Below are 20,514 nucleotides of genomic sequence, written 5' to 3' on the forward strand. Positions count from 1 at the left end.
AAAAAAATGTTTTTGTAATAATCATTGCACCCTGTATTAAATATAAGCAACGTAAACAGTCCGTCCAAAGTACAAAGTACCGGTTAAGGCGAGGACGTCCCGAAATATTTACCATAGTGTCGATTCAACCTATTTGTTTGTGCTTTCGAAGGTACCATATATTTCCCTATAAAGTCCTCATATGGAAATGTTTGAAGAACCCTTCTCTGTAAATCACTTTTATAGAAAATTTAGGAAATTAATTTTTTAATGTAATCTTCTATATATATATAACCATAAAATTTTAAATACCGTTAGATTATTATCTATCTCACGCAACTGTAAACTGTCGAAATATTGTGAACGGTTATTCAACTTACAATGAAACATATACAATATCGATAGTTCATAATATTACGGTTAGGTTAGGTTAGAGTTTTTATTATTTAACTGAAATCTACTTTGATACATTATAATGCATTAAATTTTAAGCGGTATGTTACGATTCACAATCTTTCGACAGTTAACAATCTCGCTATTATTATTAATCACGAAATCTCGGAAACTATTACACTTACAAACATGAAATTTGGCAGGTAGGTTCCTCATAGGGTGTGGACCGCTAAGAACTCCATCCCTATGGAAATAAAACGGGAGTTAGAAGTTTGTGTTTTATAAATTTCGCGCGCGTAAAGCAGCAGTTTCAGCTAGTCGTATATAAGAATGGATGTTTTGGCAAGTATTTTAGTTATCATCTGGTCTGTGTAATAGAGTATACAAGAGAAATATAAACTGCCACAATATGTAGTGTACTAATGAGGCAGTAATAAAGATCTAAAACTCAGTTCTTGGAATCAAAGCCTTGGTCAGGCAAATTGAATGTTATTTCTTTTTACTGATAAGAAATTCTTAGTCTGGTTTACACTTTTGTTTCGAAAAACTCATAATCATGAATTTTTGGGGTTATAAAGTGGTTAAAGTATTACAAATTTATGTTAACGGACATTGTTGTGGTTTTGAAAATTTAAAACAAAGTTGGCCAAAATCGGTCTGGAGGACTTCAGCGTAAAGGGAAAATTAGGCAAAAACAAAGAAAAGTCCTTTTCAATTTGCGAAAATGTTCCGTCGAATCATTATCTCATGTTGCAGGAATAGATTGGAAACTCAACTTCCAAACTATCCTAATTTGGAAATTGAGCGTTCCTTCCTTACAATTAGTCTGAGTTTTAGCAAATTTTTCCTCACAGACTAATCTTACCACCACAGTACGATACAATATAAAGTGCTTTTGTGACAAGTTTTCGTCTTTCCACTGGCTCACTTATATCCAAAGATGAAATAATTATCATATTATGTTTTCCAGGTGCACAATGCCTCGAGTGAAGAAATGTCTCATCTACATCGGAATAGCTGCTTTCCTACACCAGCTGCCACGCTTTTTCGATCACCAGTACGTGCCACATGTGACGGTGTGGCGCGGCCATTTTGAGGAAGTTTGCAGGGTAAATACAAAATTGTTTACGTCTTGATACAACGTTAGTTATGTTATGCATATTTAGTTAAATATGTATTTCGTTTGACAAAACGGTAACTTTTGATTTTCTTGTCGATACTTATGGGTAGTATTTACTTTCCAAACCAAACAAAGTAATCATTGAACGTTTAATTTATTCGTGTAACATGACGAGTCCAAAGTATTGCCACAAAAAATGTCAACAAGGCAACTGTTACTTATTTTAAATTGCATTACTTTAAATCAAATATATTAATACATTAGGCGAACGGACAAATGGACTAACCAAAACCTACACCCATAGACATTGTTGTTGTGAGAAATCTTAATCATTCCTTATATCACCAATGTTCCGCCAACCTTCCGAGCTAAGATTTTATGTCCCCTGTGCCTGTAGTTAGACTGGCCCACTCACCCTTCGAACCTAAGTAAGCAACCTAAGTAAGTAACCCAACCTACACAACAATACTAAGTATGAAACTTGAAAGAATATCTGATGACTATACAAGTAAACTATGCAATAAAGTATATTTGAATTATTTTAAAATTATATTTTAAAATTAGATTATTCAAATAAAAGGTAAGAAACTCTCATAGTTGCTCTTTTAAAATAAATCAACATAATAACAAAAAAAAAGTCTTATTGATTTTTTTAATTAATCTTAAACATTTATACAATTTCCTTTTAAACAAATTAATGATTCAAATGTAATTGATGAATAAATGTTAAGTAAACTTCGCAAGTCATAGGCACTTCCTGACCTTTGAATAAAGTAAATTCAAATTAACCGAACTAAGTTACCTCTTGACTCGATCGCTCTGTAGAAAATTACGCTTTCATCGAGTTTATATTAAGTTCGTTTGCCGCTAATCTTCGTACGATATTATTATTTGTGAATGAATATCGTAGATCTACGAATAAGAAGCTACTACTTGTAGTAACAGCCTTTAATATATCCCACTGACCTATTGTTGGTAAAAAAAATCCCAACAGTGAAGTTTTCTTTCCAGCATGCTTCTGCGGGGTGGTGGATACACGTGTGAATTTGAACACGTCATTAATTATAAACATTAACTTAGATTGTATATATTTATTTAACTATTCCGATTCATAAATTTAAATCATTTGTCAAAACGTTAATAAATAAGGCAATTATTCAACACAAGATTATATATATGACAAAAAAACGTGGACCTAATACTGATTTTCAAACATGATTTGAAACTTTGTATTTCAAATGTTAACTACAGAGTTTCTTGCCGATTCAACTCGGTGAATGACGCTTCAAAAGTGTTTGTAAAAGCCTACTTGAATAAAGTATATTTTAATTGATTAATTGAAGCTGAGTAAATATTTTGTATATAATATAATAATAAGATTTAATCAATTACTCATATATATATATATATATATATAACATCATACATTTGTTAATATAATTTAAATATTAAGATAATTAATATTGGTTTATTATTGTTACTTTCAGGTACAAATGGCGCCCTGGGTCCACACGCTTTCACTAGACGCCTATTTCATAACCTACTTCGCATTTCGAGTTCTATTCGTACATTTAATACCTTGTACATCCCTCGTCGTATTAAATGTTTTACTGTTTAGGGCAATGAGAACAGCGCAGATAAACCGTCAGAAATTATTCAAAGAGAACCGTAAATCGGAATGCAAGCGTCTCAGAGATTCAAATTGTACGACTCTAATGCTTATCGTCGTTGTAACGGTTTTCCTTATGGTAGAAATTCCCGTAGCAGTTGTTACAATACTACACATAATATCTAGCACACTAGTCGAAATATTGGATTATCATATTGCTAATATACTTATATTAATAACTAATTTCTTTATAATTGTTTCTTACCCTATTAATTTTGCAATATACTGTGGCATGTCGCGACAGTTTCGGGAGACTTTCAAGGAGTTGTTTATTAGGGGCGCTGTGACGAGTAGAAACGGTGGTTCCAGTAGATATTCACTCGTTAACGGACCACGTACGTGTACTAATGAAACTGTGCTTTAAACTTCATGTAAATAATTGTAAAATAATAATATTGTTTGTCTATTATAGATTGTAGACATATCAATAATTTTTGACAGATAAATTGGCGCGAAACGTTCTTTTTTATCTGTATTGACGCTTCTTGATGTTTCTTTTTTTTAATGATAATTTTAATAATCGAATTAAGACCTTAATGAATTGTAATAATGTAATTTATCTGTACTGTGTATTATATGTATGATACTTTTCCGTGGCTGTGAGGTTACCGGATCATTAATAAATATAATTATAATAATAAAATGTTGTCTGTGTATTTTAGTAGTGTAAATGATTAGAAATGATATGCTAATCACAGAGCCTTTAAATGGTGAGCCCCCATTTGGGAAAAGTATCAAATGTTATGTAAATAGAAATGTTTAAATTGTAAGTTTAACTTAAAAAAAATCGATTTGTCCTTGTAAATAAATTTGTATGAATTTTGAAAGTCTACTTGATTTAGACATAATATTAGGAAAACTATAAATATATTATTATTATTATTCATATTATATTAATCAATATAGTTTATATTATGTTGTAGAAAATGTGAAAGCTTCTTGTGTTATGAACACTGCATAAAATAAGTAGGTTTATTAAAAAATATAACAAAACTAAACTTTTATATGTTGTCTTATGGACCATGGCGAGTTAAATACCTGTGGTATAGGAATGCGTACTAAAATAAAATCATAAAATATTTATTTGTTTTTTATTTTAACCCAATACACTTCACAATATATTTTAACCACAGACAAGTGTCTGCGTCTTCAAGAAAGATTATGAGGGTAAAGGAGGTCGGTGTGTAAATTGATGGAGAAAATCGATTTTGAGTAAGTAGCACAGACGGATGTAGCGCTTGTTTAACTTTTCACATGCAAATCTCTTTAAAGTTTTTTCGGTTAACTAGTTTAAAGAAATACAAATATAATTGAAAAAGAAAAGTACCTTAAACCGCCAAACAACACCAGTGTATTATGATTTGAATTATGAGTGTTTGAGTGAGGGAGTGAGTCAGTGAAACAAACTCACTTTTTCATTCTTATTATTAGTTAGGATAACACATTTAGCAGTGTTAAAGTACGTATTCAAATGTAATTTATATTTAATTTAATTCATATACAGTGCCGATGGCTATGAAAAAAAAAACTTATAACAAATAAGAAAAAAAATCGCAACTCATCAGAAATATCAAAAAGTGACATGTGACATTCACATTAATAGTTATAAAACTTAAGAATATACGCATCAAAGTAGCGTGTAACCGTAAGTCGATTAACATTTTTGCCCTACAATGGGTAATAACAATTTTTAAATACGTCCTTAGATATCTCGTTTAGATTTGTACTCTGATGAAAAATCCGAATTCGTGACCTCGAGGAGTGGGCACTTGTTTCTAAAATCTGTTATTTTCAACATAATACCTCAACGGTTGATCCTAAGACTAAAATATATAAAGAAATATCAATTTTTTTTAATAATAATAATCTATATAAATATATAAATTTAAAAAGGGAAGCCAAGTTCAATATTAAAAATATGCATGGTTCTCGATTTTACAAAATTGAGAATTGAGATTTAAATGAGAGCCATGTTCTTTATATAATCTTAAAGTTTATATATAAGAACACAAAACATTCTTAAGTAAATATAAACTCAATTCATTGATATTTTCTGCTACAAGAATATTTGCTATTTAAATATAACTTGTCAAATTTAAACAGTCGAAATATTTAAACGATATACAAAGCAAATAACTTAGAATAAATTTAAACTGAAAATTTGACTTAGTAAGTTACGTCAATTACTTTAAATCTAATTTTAAATGCCATAATAAAGGTTTAAGAACGGTTTGTTTTACTAGCAATAAAGTATAAGCTCCGATATTATCTTAACCACAGAGCTAAGAAGATAACAGAAGCGTAATAAACTTTTTTTTTTTATTAAATTTGAAATTTTGAATTTAAATTAGAAAACTGACAAATCGCATGTTTGAAAAGTGAAGGGTGAGAGGTTAAAAGGTCAAGTCAAAGACAACCGAACAAGACACAATCCGAATGAAATGCAAATTTTAACATTACTAACAAAGGAATAAGTAGGTACTATATTGTCATCTTTCTTTTATGACATGTGTTTGGCATGTGTTTGGCATGTGTTTGGCGGTGGAAATGGGCCAACCGGTGGTCACCACAGCCCATAGAAGTTGGTGCTGTAAGAAATATTAACCATTCCTAATATCACCAAAGCGCCACCAAGATTTAGACGTTATGATTAAAATGTTATTTAATCCTTTGTACCTTTTGACGACCTCCGTGGTCGAGTAGTGTGTACACCGGTTTTCATGGGTACGCCACTCCGAGGTCCCGGGTTCGATTCCCGGCCGAGTCGATGTAGAAAAAGTTCATTAGTTTTCTATGTTGTCTTGGGTCTGGGTGTTTGTGGTACCGTCGTTACTTCTGATTTCCATAACACAAGTGCTTTAGCTACTTAAATTGGGATCAGAGTAATGTATGTGATGTTGTCCAATATTTATATTTACCTTTAGTTACACTGGCTCATTCACCTTTCAAAGCGGAACACAACAATACTAAGCATTGACGTTTGGTAGTATAGCATGTGAGTTAGCCCTACCACCAAGCAGTATTTACTCCTCATATCACCTCTACGATTCTTTACTCTTAGTTTCCATAACCTATAATGGAGGGAAATATTATGAAGTTATGTGTTTTTTCCTCGTTTCCGTGCTATTTCAATTTGTATGAAGCATTCGTTGGTTTTATAACTTTTTCATTGTTATTTTTTATGGTTTACAAAAACGAGCCTTTCAAATTGTGATCAGCTGCGTTTCCAGTCATAAAGCTTGTAAAGTTAGTGCTATTTATTTAATAGTGATATAATAAATATAAAACTAAGAGAACATCCTGTAAATGGATTGCCTCTCGTTTTCAGCTGTTCACGCTGTCTCCTCCACGCTATTCCATTGCTATACCTATATGCTTGAATTTATATAATATATTTGAAATGAAATTATTAATTTATTATAAAAATGTGACTGTTTCACTTTAAAGAGAAGGACTATGTCGTCCTGACTGATTTCGATCATGACCTCCAATTTCAAGGTAGACCAGCCAACTACGCAGGGCATACTATAGTGCACAAGTGTGGGCGCCAACAGGTGCACTAATCCCTCCCTCTCAAAATCCGATGGGACCGTAAAACCCACGCTGCCAGAAATAATTCAGACGTAGGACTTGTTTCACTTGCTTTCCAAGACACAAGAGTATAGGGAAAGAGAAGGAACTGTTGCAAGAAATTCACGTCAGCTCTCCTCTGATGTTTAAAGAAACGTATGATTATTTTTGTTGACGTATGAAATGAGATTCAGACACAATTTTTACTGTATTTTTTTAAATTTCATTATTTATTTATTAAGTTTTGATTGTTGTTAATGCTAGCTCAGTTAAATACATAATCACTATCCACGATATCTGCCGATTATTGAATAGAAACATTATTATTTTAACAGTGACTGTACAATGTTTTCAGTGTAATTAAATTAATTTTTAAATTATTCGTTTTACAGATTACGTTAATCGTTTACTCCATATCCGAATCGCTTAAAAACCGTAATGTAACAGCATAAAACAATTTTGATATTTTCAACGATTTGTCCTGGACCATAACAGTTTAATTTAACATCAGTGAGAAGACATAACTTTTTTTTATGATATAGGACGAGCAAATGGGCTTGATAATGTAAGTGGTCACCATCGCCCATAGACAATAGCGCTGTAAGAAATATTAACCATTCCTTTCAGCGCCAATGCGCCACCAACCTTGGGAACTAAGATGTTATGTCCCTTGTGCCTGTAGTTACACTGGCTCACTCACTCTTCAAACTGCAACACAACAATATGCAGTATTGTACTACTGTCTGACGATAGAATATCTGATGAGTGGGTGGTACCTACCCAGGCGGGCTTGTAAAACAAATTGATATAACGTCAATGTCTAGACCAAAACTGCAAATACCCTTGTAAGGTATCTGTTACGCAAGAGAATCGAAGCCACGCTGTTAATTAAGTATTGAATGGTAATCATAAATGCCATCGCTATTTTTACGAAACAAAAGTACAAATTCCTAAAGATATTTCTATTAAATTATTAAAGATAAATACTTAATTATGATTTGAAAAGAAGTATATATTCGCCAACGTCAGTATTTTTAAATATAAAAGCAATATGTTTATTGATTGACAAAACATCTACCACCGGTTCAGAAAAACATGTATCAGACTTAAAAAGACACAGAGCCGGCATTTTTTTAATTAATTTACAGAAATTAGTTAAAACCAATTATAACCCAGCATTATAAAATGTAAATTTCAAAACCCACATGAACTCTTATAAACTTAATAATAATAATTTAATAGAAATGTTTACCCCCACAATTATACGTGTTAACAAAATTATCATTAGCAACGAAAGGGCTTAATTTGAATATTAATTAACGAAAGAAAATTTGATAATTGCTTTTCATTTTGCATTCATTCAACATGTAATTACTTAAACATACTCGTATAGCCGAATGTCAACTACAAGAGAGAAAAGTCAAATAAACTACTTTGACCTTGAATTAACGCAATATCATTGATCGAGATCTTGAATGGTCTACGATACTCTATTTTTTTTTTTAATTCTCTATTGACCACCACAAAGTAAATGGGACAAAAGGCGGACTTAATGTCTGAAGGCATTCTCTGCCAGTCAACCTTTAGGTCAAACAGAAAACCATGAAGGCGGTAAATAATAATTGACAAAACATAACAGTATACGTACCTATACATAAAACTACATACGTAAGAAAAAATACATACATATACACACAGTATCTACAAAATAAATATAGATATATATTATCTATAGTAAAACATATAAATAATAAACATAGTGCATACTAGAAGTAATGAAAACATGGGGCTTTCTGATAATATTTGCTCACGTAGACGAGTCTCAAAAGTAAATTTAATAAAATGTCCAATATGTTCGGGTACTTTTGTCCATAATCGGACAGCTTGAACGGAGTAGGAATTAGACGAAACCGGAAGTGTGACTAGGGACAGAAAGAAGGTAAGAATCCTTAGAACGTAGTTGACAATTGTGATTATCATACAGAAATTTGAATTTCCCTTTCAAAGTATTGATTGGCTAAAAAAATATCAGTGAAATTGTTCACGAAAATTTTGAAATAAAATTAAAGTAGATGTAATTAGTTAAGTGGATACATTTGTATTATAAATAAAGATCTTAATCTAGAACTGTTTGCAGAGCTGACGCGTGGAATATGTAAAATATTTACGGATATCTTTAACACTTTTTTGATTTGAATAGGCAATATACTGTAACAACTGCCGAACTCAGACACATTCGTAATGATATTTAACTAATTCAAATCCTTGGTAGTAGGGCTCTGTTCAAGCCCGTCTGGGTAGGTACCACCCACTCATTAGATATTTTACCATCAGTCAGTAGTGCTCAGGATTTTTGTGTTATGGTTTGAAGTGTGAGTAAGCCAGTGTAACTACAGGCTCAATAGAAAATAACATCTTCTTCCAAAACAGGTGGCGCGTTAATATTTTTTTACTGCGCCATGGGCGGTGGTGACCATTTACCGTCAGGGGGCACATTTGCTCATCCTAAAAAAAAAACCTTTAATAAGTCACTTTTATATTGAAATCATTACAATATTTTATAATGCTATGATAATTGTAATTTACAATCATAATAAAATTTATTCCAGTGACCTCTTACAAGTTATGAATCGACATTTAACAAAATTTTATTCAGTTTAAAGCTACCATTGACTCCGTATTTATCGTAAGTTCTGCCGAGAACCAGAAATTAACAAACATAGTACATAATTATAATAAATCGCCTTATTATATACTTATATATACGAAGATTCAACAGTGAAGTGCTGGTAGCAGTCTTGCCACTTGATTTGTACGGGTATTATTTTTTAAATGCGTATTGAAAATAATTAATGATACAATGAAATTATGTAGTACAAGTTTGTAGTTTAATTTAAGACAATTAAATGTAAATTATTTGCACAAAAAATTTAAAAAAAAACTCGTTTCATCACAACACGCTTTTGAAAAACTAAAAACTTTTGAAAAACCGACGCTCCGGTTTCGCATGGATGTAATTTTTTATTGTTACAGCCATTTATCTGACCGCCCATTTCACAGCGATATTTTGATTGCACATAGTTTGGAACCGATGACGTATTCTAGTAATATTCTAGTTTAGGACGTATTACTTTTAGACTTATCATACAAAAAAGTTCTAATATACTAATCTATCTAATATCTAATAAAATATACAGCACTTAGAAGCAATGTAGCTATCTTCCAGTAAATTTGTTTTAGTACTCTAAATATCGATAACCTGAGCGAAAATTAAACTATTTTTTTTTTTTTTATGTTAAAAAAATTGTCAATTAAGGCTTATTAGTCCATCAATGGCGGATTTTATAGTGACCCGACCCGGTACAGTACATGTGTACCTCAGGAATAATGATAATGAATGAATTAGACCATTAGTCCCGGAGTTAATCCCTACATACAAATAAACAAATTATACTAGTATAATATTAGTTAGTTCTATAATATTAGTATAGTTGTTTAATAACGTCATTGTTGTCAATTTATAGGACGTGTTGTTTGTATTAATAAATATCATAAACAATAATGTAGTCATTAATTTCAACTAATTAGTAAAGTATTCTGATATTAAATAGCTGCCTAATGTATATTACAAAACAAAGTATACGTTTATTTAATCGATCTAAGTCATTGTTAAACAAACGACTTTCAACCCTATATTATATTGAATATGGTACATTTCATAGTAATTAAGTCTGTAAACTTATTACCTTATCGAATTTTGGATATTATTAACATTTGGATATTATCGACTTTTTCTGATCAATTATTGTTTATAGGAGAGATCATTGAATCAACGCTGAGTGTTATTTGTAATTTACGTTCGACGCTGAAGAATGCCACCATCAAATCTTATATATTAATAGCGTAAGTCGATTTTGAACCAGCCGTAGAAATAATTAATTTTAGAGAGCGAAAAAAAGTTACCGGCCGGCTGGAGAGCGGAGCTATAAAAAAAACAAATGTAAAACGAAGAGACGTCAGTTTACAATGAAATTGGATCAAAACAAAACCTGTTATAGGTTTCGAGATTACTAAGAATCTGTTGAATAAACGCGAAGTTTCGCGGGCGACCCGCTGGTTACAATATAACAACCTGGTGTTATTAACAATGCAAAAGGACGCGTTTGCCACCAGCGATATGTTACACAAAATTTTATTTCATTACCAAAAGGCACGTCAAGCGCCATTCCAATCGATACTCGACGGGATTTCAATTTGAATCAGTACTGAGCACCCGATTTACAATATCCGCAGTTTACCCTCGTTTTAACATAATAAAATAATTTAACAAGCTCAAGAAAGCTCTCGAGATGTTTTCGGAGAAAATAAAACATTATGTCTTGAAAGGAAAGAAAATTCGCCTTAAATTCTATTTCGTTTAATGTTTTTTTTTTTTTTTCAACTTATTTTATCAACTAGAATGTAATGGTACAAGTCTTCCTACAGAAATACTTTATTTCGTTTGTGTTCTTAATTTAAATTAGATCCGTATGGAAATAAAAAAAAAACTTATCGGCAGACTTAAATTGTAACATAATTGCTACTTTAGGCTCTAATAATGATAAATATTTCATTATTTAAATTTGTGGTAGGGCTTTGCACGTCCGGGTAGGTACCAATCATCAGATATTCTACTGCCAAACAGCAGTGCTCAGTATTGTTATGTTCCGGTTTGAGGGGCGACTGAGCCAGTGTAACTACAGGCAGAAGGGATTAAACATCTCAGCCCCTATGGTTGATCGAGGATTATAAACGATATGGTTAATTCCTTACAGCGCCAATATCTATCGTGCTATCAGGTAGCCCAATTGCCAGTCCGCCTACCTCTGTCAGAAAATAAAAAACAACACGAAACGCCCGAATATTTGAAACATCAAAGGTTCATTAAATCATTTATAATATAAGGCATTAGCATTAGAATTAGCAGCCTGTAAATTTCCCACTGCTGGGCTAAGGCCTCCTCTCCCTTTGAGAAGAAGGTTTGGAGCATATTCCACCACGCTGCTCCAATGCGGGTTGGCGGAATACACATGTGGAAGAATTTCGTTGAAATTAGACACATGCAGGTTTCCTCACGATGTTTTCCTTCACCGCCGAGCACGAGATGAATTATAAACACAAATTAAGCACATGAAAATTCAGTGGTGCCTGCCTGGGTTTGAACCCGAAATCATCGGTTAAGATGCACGTGTTCTAACCACATTATGTTTAATATCTGATATCCCACATTAGTAATAAGCAACATAAACATTACTAGTCTCTTGCGAAACTTCGCGTTTATTCTAAATACTTTTTAGGTATTTCGAAACCTATGACAGGTTTTGTTTTAATTTCATTTCATTGTAAACTGCAAGTTACTCATCTACAGTCGGCGTCAAAATGATGAAACCTTGTTTAAATGAAATATCTAATGTCAAATAGTTATAGTCATAAGTTCAGTTAGAATCGGAGTTTGTCGATATCAATTTACTTTAATTTTGTTTACGTTTTTCATTTTTTTCTTATACAGCCGTGGTACCTTTTTTCGCTCTCTAAAATTAATTCTAAGTTAAATCGTAATACTTTAGTAAATTAAAGTCAAGATTCCTCTTTAATTATCTGCCCATCTATGGCTGGAACTTTTCAAAATGAGACTATAACCGATTTTTTATGAGCAGCTTTCGTCCCATAATCACCGGGACAAAAATCAGTTAACGCTATTGACATACAAGATAATATCTTGGGAAATGTCTTGGTACCATCTGACGGGCAACTCTAGCACCTCACGCTCATTGGTCAAATCAAATAGCGCGCTTCCCCGACTTCCTGCTACACATTTCCGTCCCTTTTCGCGAAATCAAACCCACGGATTACGGGAAAATGTAAAGAAAAATATAGTTTCGCTAAAATTATAAATATATTTTTCTTATTAATATAATAATATATATTAATGAGATACATATATAGACCACCACGCTCACACAAAGGAGTAGATCTTGTCGAATCTAGCTGGATTAATACATTTACGCGTTTCCCCCAGGTGACATAATGGGGGTTAAAAAACCAGTGGTACCTACTCCATTTTATCGGAATCGTCATAGGATCGCTTACGCATTCTACCGTGCGGCCCAACGGTTCCGTATATGCGACTCTTCCACTCCAAGAGGGATTTCCGAGGTGTATAATGTATCCCTAGTTTCTCTGTTTCCCTTTCCCGGCAACATCAATAGCTCTTGTCGGGCCACATGCTGATTCGAAACTGAAGCTTATACGTTACATTAAATTTTATGGCAAAAGCGACAAAAATTTAGATTATTAAACAGTTATCACGAAACAGGTGATATAAAAAATATATAATTTCTTATAACTAAAAAATAAAGTAGAAATCAGATAATAATTCTTATCAACTCCAGGAAACGGCGTATTAAAATATATTCTTTTATATGTCAATTAAATTCAAATTAATTTATTTCTAGTTTCAGCTTTATTCCAATGGCAGCAGTGAAGGTAACCTTACAATATAGTCTTTGCAACAACACGCAAACTGAACCACTTGTAGCCACTTTAATTTTACTTCCAAAGTTCCGATAACAACTGCGTCAGCATTCAAACGAATATTCATGCACAATGAACACCACAGTTTATTTAGAATTCGACCAATGACGTTATGTCAATTAAAGGTCAAAGTATTTGTTTATTAATCCTTACATTTGGAATCGGGAATAAGTCAATCTGCTATATGTACGTAGTAATCAAAATATGATGGAAAAATTCTCGTCTCAGTTCACATTTTTAATGAAAAACATACGTCCACTGGTGACCGAACGACTGGTGTAGTTTTTTCGAGGGATTAAAATATGATCGAACAAGGATTTCCTTGCATTTTTTCTTTAAATTTTGATCACCATTTCCAAGAGATTTTTAATCGATTTCAACGAAAGAATGAGGTTAGCAATTAAGTTATACTTTTATACGTTTATCCTCAGACCTCCGTCATTTATTACCCGATTTGAAAAAAATAATTATGTTTGGGAGGGTAATTCCCGTTTGGTCTCATTTAGAAGACCGCTATTTTTAAGTCGGCTACTTTTGCCAAAATGTAATATTCTGTCAAATATAAATATAATATTTTATTAAATATTTTATCATGCCCAATGATTTACGATCGGGCGAATAAGGATATCGCAAATAAATATACATACATATATATATTATTATAGTATATATATTTAGTATATATGTATACATTATAATATAGGTAGGCGGACGAACAAATAGGCCGGCTACCTTAGTTAAGTGGTCACCACCACCCATAGACAATGTGGCTTTAAGAAATATTACCCATTCCTTAGATGCAGTGCACCACCAACTTTGGAAAATAAGATGTTATGTCCCTTGTGCCTGTAGTTACACTGACCCACTCACCCTTTTAATTTACTGCGGATGAATATCTGATGGAGCCCTACCACCAAATAATAATATAAGTATAACTATCCATCTATACAATCTTTTGTATTAATATTAGTGAGATGATTTGCTTAAACACAACATAGAACAAGATGGAGTCAAAACAATAATTGTTATTCTATTGTGAGTACATTAATTAGACGTAAATATAGTGTTATAATTATTACGACCTCCTCACGGTGCTTTATCTCAATAAAGTACCACTCAATTAACCTCTCGTAGTTCATCAAGCTATCAAGAGACGTATATTGGTTATACGACCCCCAAAATAGCCTGTCAATTAGTGTTGTGCAAAAAAATGTTCCGTAGAAAACATAGTTTTATTTTTTTTTTACTGATAGTACAATTTGCTGTTATTTATTAATAGTATTGCATATTAATGTCAAATGTCATCTTATACATTAATAGTGTAAGCTGATTTTTGTCCCCGTGTTTATGGGACGATCGCTGCACATAAAAAATCGGTTATCGTCTCATTTTGAAGAGCTCCGGCCGTAGATGTGCAGAAAAATAAAGAGAATTCTTGATGGCAATGACGTTGCAATTAGTTAGGAAATGAGTTTGTTTAGGAAAGTAAGGAAGTTACAATTTAACAAAGAATTAATTTTAGAAAGAGAAAAAAGGTACGTAAGTCCTACAAAATCTTTTGATTAAACGCGAAGTTTCGCGGGAGACTAGTATTATTTAAATGGATTGATTGAATTTTTTTAAAATAACTTGGTAATATGGCTTTGTTACTTCGTATTGTATTCCGGTTTAAAGGGTGAGTGAGTCAGGGTAACTACAGGGTTAAATATATTGCGTCCAAGTTCAAAGTGCATATGAGTGTAACTTTAATAAAATTCTGCCACAGGTGTATCCAACGCACATTCTCAAAACCATATTCCTCAAAAGGAGAAGAGACCCAACAATGTGACATTTATAAGTTTTTACTTTTATTTTGTAATCTGTATAAATCGGCAAAGACGTTTTGTCTTTCAGCTCAGTTTTTTTTTTTTTTGAACTCCAGTGTCAGAAAAATAATGTTGGAAACATGCATGTTACTTATCTTTTAGTGTTAGTTTCAATATTTATTATGGATTTCGACCCCTGAACGAATAATTCGCTTTCACAGTCAGATAACATACAAAGCAAATATATTTAAATTAACACCTACAAGTATTATTAACAAAAAACAAAAGACTTCAATGTCATAAAGCATAAATCGTTGATTGAAGACTTCCGTTGTCTGTCTCCGAAGCTCATCATCAGATCCCTACGAATTTCGAAGAGATAATATCGAATAAACCAAATTCGAAAAAATCCGTCAATATACACATAAAGAATAAAAATTCAAATTTAGAACGATTTACTTTTTTAAAGTCGATTAAAAAGTAAATAACAGTTTTTCAATTAAAAGACAGTCCTTTCGTTAAAAGAGCGAACTCTCCAGACAACCTTTGGCTAAAGGACAAAAGATCAATAGAACTTCTTATACTTTCAATTAATTTATATTTATTATGTAGATGCGTTTGTATGTGTGTATTTATGTAATCATACTTTAGCGAAGGTTTATTATGTAAAAGTTTTATTTGAAATTTATTATTAATTTAATTTATTTCTTCGCAGACTTTTTCGTTTTTGTCCTTTTGAGTTTGAGGAAGAGAAAATTAAAGAGGATTCTTGTTTGCAATTTAACAAAGAATTAATTTTAAAGAGCCGAAAAAGTTATTGGCCGGTTAGAGAGCCTCTCGTAAACAAAATTAAAGTATATTGTTATCGACAACTTCCAATTCTAACTTGAACTAATGTATACTACTTGATATTATAAATTTCATTTAAATAAGGTTTCATCATTTTGGCGCCAAATGGGGATGACTTGCAATTTGCAATGAAATTAAATCAAAACAAAACCTGTCATAGGTTTCTTTCAAATCAACATCAAATCAGCGAAGTTTCTCGGGCGACCCACTAGTGTACTTTAATATTTTATGGATCCGTTACGTTCTATAATCATCCACTGCTGGGCTAAAGTCTCCACTCTTTTTAAGCAGAAGGTTTAGATCTTGACTTAGCTTCGATCGAAAACGTATCTCTATATTTCTTCCGGACACAATAGAGTAACAATAATATTATTTAAATATATTGATATATGCATGTCCAGTTTATTAAATTAAGATCCCATTATGTATAAAAGACAAGTAAATATATACAAATATATAATATTTTTATACATTTACACATCGAACTGGCGATGTAAACTATAGGGACGAGGGACATAACATCGTAGTTCCCAAGGTTGGTAGCGCATTGGCGATGTAAGGTATATATCTTACAACGTCACTATCTATGTGCATTTGTGACAACTAGCATCTACTGTAACAATCGCTGCCTGTCTAAATCAGAAAAAAAATAAAAAACATATAAATATCAAAAATGAATTTTAAATAAAAATGTTCTATTTTAATCCTTTCTCTAAGCCCGAGCCTTGCGACCCTAAGTCGTCCCCGACACCAGAAACCACCACGAAAACCGTAAAATATATTAGATATTACGTCGCAATAACATACGTCAATCAATTTATGGCTGTCTCAAGACAATAACCGCATTCAATTACTCCGACAATCATACCACGCCTATTTCATTATACCCTAAGGGTGTGTTTTATTACGTTCCCTATTCCGTATTAAAGGCAAACATCCAGCTGATTTATAGCGCTAGTCAAAAGAATAGCTAATAGAATTATCTACGGAGAAATTTTGTTGTAAAGCATACGGAAAAACATCTAATTCATGCATATTAAAGTACATATTTTTTTATAATATTTTATTATTTCGTAGATCCCTTAATCCTGGATAAAAATCCCTGAACTAAATACTTGAAAAAAACACGCGAAGTAATACACCAGTCTTTTTAATTTTTATTTTGTCATGACACTAAGACGAAATAATCAAACCATTGTATTGTCATTTGTCATCAGTACGTGTGCTAAATTTCAAGTTCATCTGACATCTTGAAGACGATGAAAATAACGTCGAGAGATTCCTTTACATACAAGTCAAGGTGATAAAAGTGTGTTAGGAATATCATAGTATAAGAAAAATGCTAGTGTAACTATTTTTGCCAGTTTACTTACTGAATCATGCGACGGAAATCACTTTAAGCTGTCGGTAATGCACCTGATATTTCCCGTCCCACGACGAGAAGACTAGAGGAATTGAAACTGTAGTTGTGTTTGCAAACACACTTTAGTTCTATTTTAACTTGTGGACTAATTAAAAGATTGTCCTCCAAGACAAAGATTCGATCAGGAATCTCTTTACTATTAGATTTAAATATATGTAATCTATATCATACATATTTATTTACATAAGAATAATTCAGGTTATAGAACTTTATTACTCATAAAGAACCTTACAGTTCACTTTACAATGAGCAATACATATATATAACTTATATACAAAGTTGGTTTCAGTGGTGGAATCTGTGGCAGTACATGTTCACAATAAACCAAAAAAGATAAATAAAAATTAAATGTCAAAAGAACGTATAAATTTAAATTTGAAATTTTAGCAAAGGTTTTTGCTTTATTTTATACTTTTAGAATCCTCGAAGTTCATATTTTGAAACATTGTAGTGAAAGCCTTTGAAATATCGAAACACTCACGTTTATTCAAGAGCTGGCGCTCGCCCAGCTGTGAAACAACGCCTCGTTACTTAGATGCAATAAAGCGCAAGCGTCCGTTGGTTCAGGGCAATATGTTGGTCAGCGTACGAGAATATCTATTTTTGAAGCTTGCCTCTATATGTTGTGACATTTTCTGAGTATTTTTAATACTATTTCATTCTTGTTTTTATTCAATAATTCAATGAGAAGTGAATTAACAAAGCAGTCTAATTATACAATACTCGTTTTGCTTGTGTTTATACTATAATAAGGTATAAATTTAAAGAAATTAAGATATTAATGTTGCTTCTCAATATATATTCTGTAATGTTTTGTATGTACGGAAAAATATTAATGTTTTTATGAGAAAATGTGATTCTCATAACATCGGTACAAGGAACAAACACAATCTTGTTACTCCTGTTACTCGACTGCATAGAGTCAGTAAATCTTTTGAGGGGCAATGTATACGCTTCTACAACAGGATCCCAGAAAGCGTTCAAAATGCTTCTGTTGCCAAATTTAAAAAAATTGTTAAGGAACGCTTGTGTGCGAAAGGTTACTATACAATTAGTGAGTTTATGTATGCACACCTTGGGAATGAAACGATCGCCTCCTGGCTGTTTCTATTCATATACAATTATGTATCTAATTAATTTGACAAAAAAAAAAAGGACCCGCTGAGTTTCTTTCGCCGGTTCTTCTCAGGTCAGGGTGTTCCTTTTCCCGAGCCGGTGGTAGTGTTTAATTTGACTATCAATAAGTAAGTATAATGCTTCTATGTTGAATAAAGGAATTTGAGTTTGAGTTTATACAAATTACACGGCGATCAGTGCAGTGATTACTACGACGCCATGTAAATCATGTCAAAATATTCTTTATTCCAGTGGCCCCTTCAAATCATTTTTGAATCGTCATGTTACAGTTTTGAATTAAATGTAAAGGTACCGCCGGTTCGGAAATCAGATTCTATCGAGAATAAACGGCAAGAAACTTGGTATAAACATTTCCTTTTAATTACATAGTTACAATCAAGTTTGTATTGCTGTCGTAGCCAAATGGTCAAATTAGCCATTCAATAAAACGCCCAGTCACTTTACTAAACGGCGCCGTTCAATCAGTGGTTGAATGATATCAGCCATTCATCTTCCGGTCATAAATTATGGGCTCTGAAAAAAGGTTGTTTATCAACAATTTAGAAACTCGGTCGCCATCGGTGCTACGAAATGTGCAGCACGTCCACCTGTTGTAGAGCATACTGCATTCGGTTTATTAAAAAACAGTCTATTAGTAAAACAGATAAATTCATATACAGTTCGAGAGTTAATAGTCGGTTATACTCACCAAATAAAAAAAAAAGTGCAATGTTTGCTTATAGTAAACGGCATTACCCACTAGCCTTAACTATGTTCGACCACGTCACGTTTGTTAAATAATCTCGCTATCGAACGATCGACGTTTTGGTATCCATCTCTTGGATCCAATCATTTCTCCAAGCCAAGTCTTGCCTAGGTCAATTATAAAATCCCTAGCAATTTTCACGTTAGTACTACTTTTTATTTCAAAATATTGCTGTGTATATCGTTAATAAATTATTTAATTGCACTTTCAATTAAAACAAAATAGTAAACATATTTTATTTAATTACATTTTCACATGCAATGATGTAAATTCTGTACAGTAAGACTCCAAGAAGCTGTAAACTTAACTAACTGTTTACTTTTTTTTGTGTTTACTGTTTTTGTTTGTTTTTTTTTTTTTGTTTGTTCTCTGTGGTCACTTTTTCCCACCAAATAATATAGTTTTGTACAACTAAACTGTAATGTACTTAAGATTACAATTACATATTGTTTTCGTATATATGGTGAGTACATACAATTATCACATATTCTCCTACCAAGCAGCAGCAAACATAGTATTGTTTTATCCCGGTGTATATTATGTATGAGCTAGTATTAAAACAGTAATATAAAATTTTAGATTGCTACCGACCTTGGGAAATAGATTTGGAAATTGGTGACACTTACAATCTGATGGTCCATTGGACAGACTCCATAAGTAATTTTAATATTATTTTTTTAAACGAAACCTGAAAAGTTACTTTCATAAAGTCTACACATAAGTTTGACTTGTAATATTACTAGATTCCGCCTGCGGATTCGCTTGAGAGAGGAAATTATATTCCTGATGTCCTTTTTCGTACCCCTGATAACGTTTATGTAAAATTTCATGTTGATCAGTTAAATATTTAAGTCGAAAAAGCTTCACTTATAAATAAATATACAGACTCACTTTCGCATTTTTTTTATAGTATAGGTAGACAGAAGGATGGGCAATTGGGTAACCTGGTGATAAGTGGTCGCCACCGCCCAAAGACATTGGCGCTGTAGGAAATATTAACCTCTTCTTACATCACCCATGCGCCACCAACCTTGGAAACTAAAACGATATGCCCCTTATGCACCCTTCAAACCGAACACTAAGTACTGCTGTTTGGCGGTAGAATATCTAATAGGTAGGTGGTACCTACCCAAAGGGGCTTGCACAAAGCACAAGTGGTTATAAAAATAGTAGGGATATAGCTAGTTCTTTGAGTAAATAATTAAGTACCAGATATTTAAGCTAAGATCAACTATATTATAGCATAGCTAT

General features: G+C 32.4%; 1 protein-coding gene across 1 annotated transcript in view; it reads left to right on the forward strand.

Annotated features, from left to right (window-relative positions):
* LOC113392003 (sex peptide receptor) overlaps window positions 1–4,242 on the forward strand; it is a 185,188-nt gene extending 180,946 nt beyond the window's left edge. The window contains exons 5-6 of the mRNA XM_026628196.2: window positions 1,343–1,481; window positions 2,980–4,242. Of these exons, the coding sequence (XP_026483981.1) occupies window positions 1,343–1,481; window positions 2,980–3,525 (685 nt within the window). The 3' untranslated portion in view covers window positions 3,526–4,242. The remainder of the gene's footprint in view (window positions 1–1,342; window positions 1,482–2,979) is intronic.
* Window positions 4,243–20,514: the final 16,272 nt, after the last annotated feature.

Source organism: Vanessa tameamea, chromosome 27, assembly GCF_037043105.1.
Source record: "Vanessa tameamea isolate UH-Manoa-2023 chromosome 27, ilVanTame1 primary haplotype, whole genome shotgun sequence".
In the NCBI taxonomy this organism is placed as follows: Eukaryota; Metazoa; Arthropoda; class Insecta; order Lepidoptera; family Nymphalidae; genus Vanessa; species Vanessa tameamea.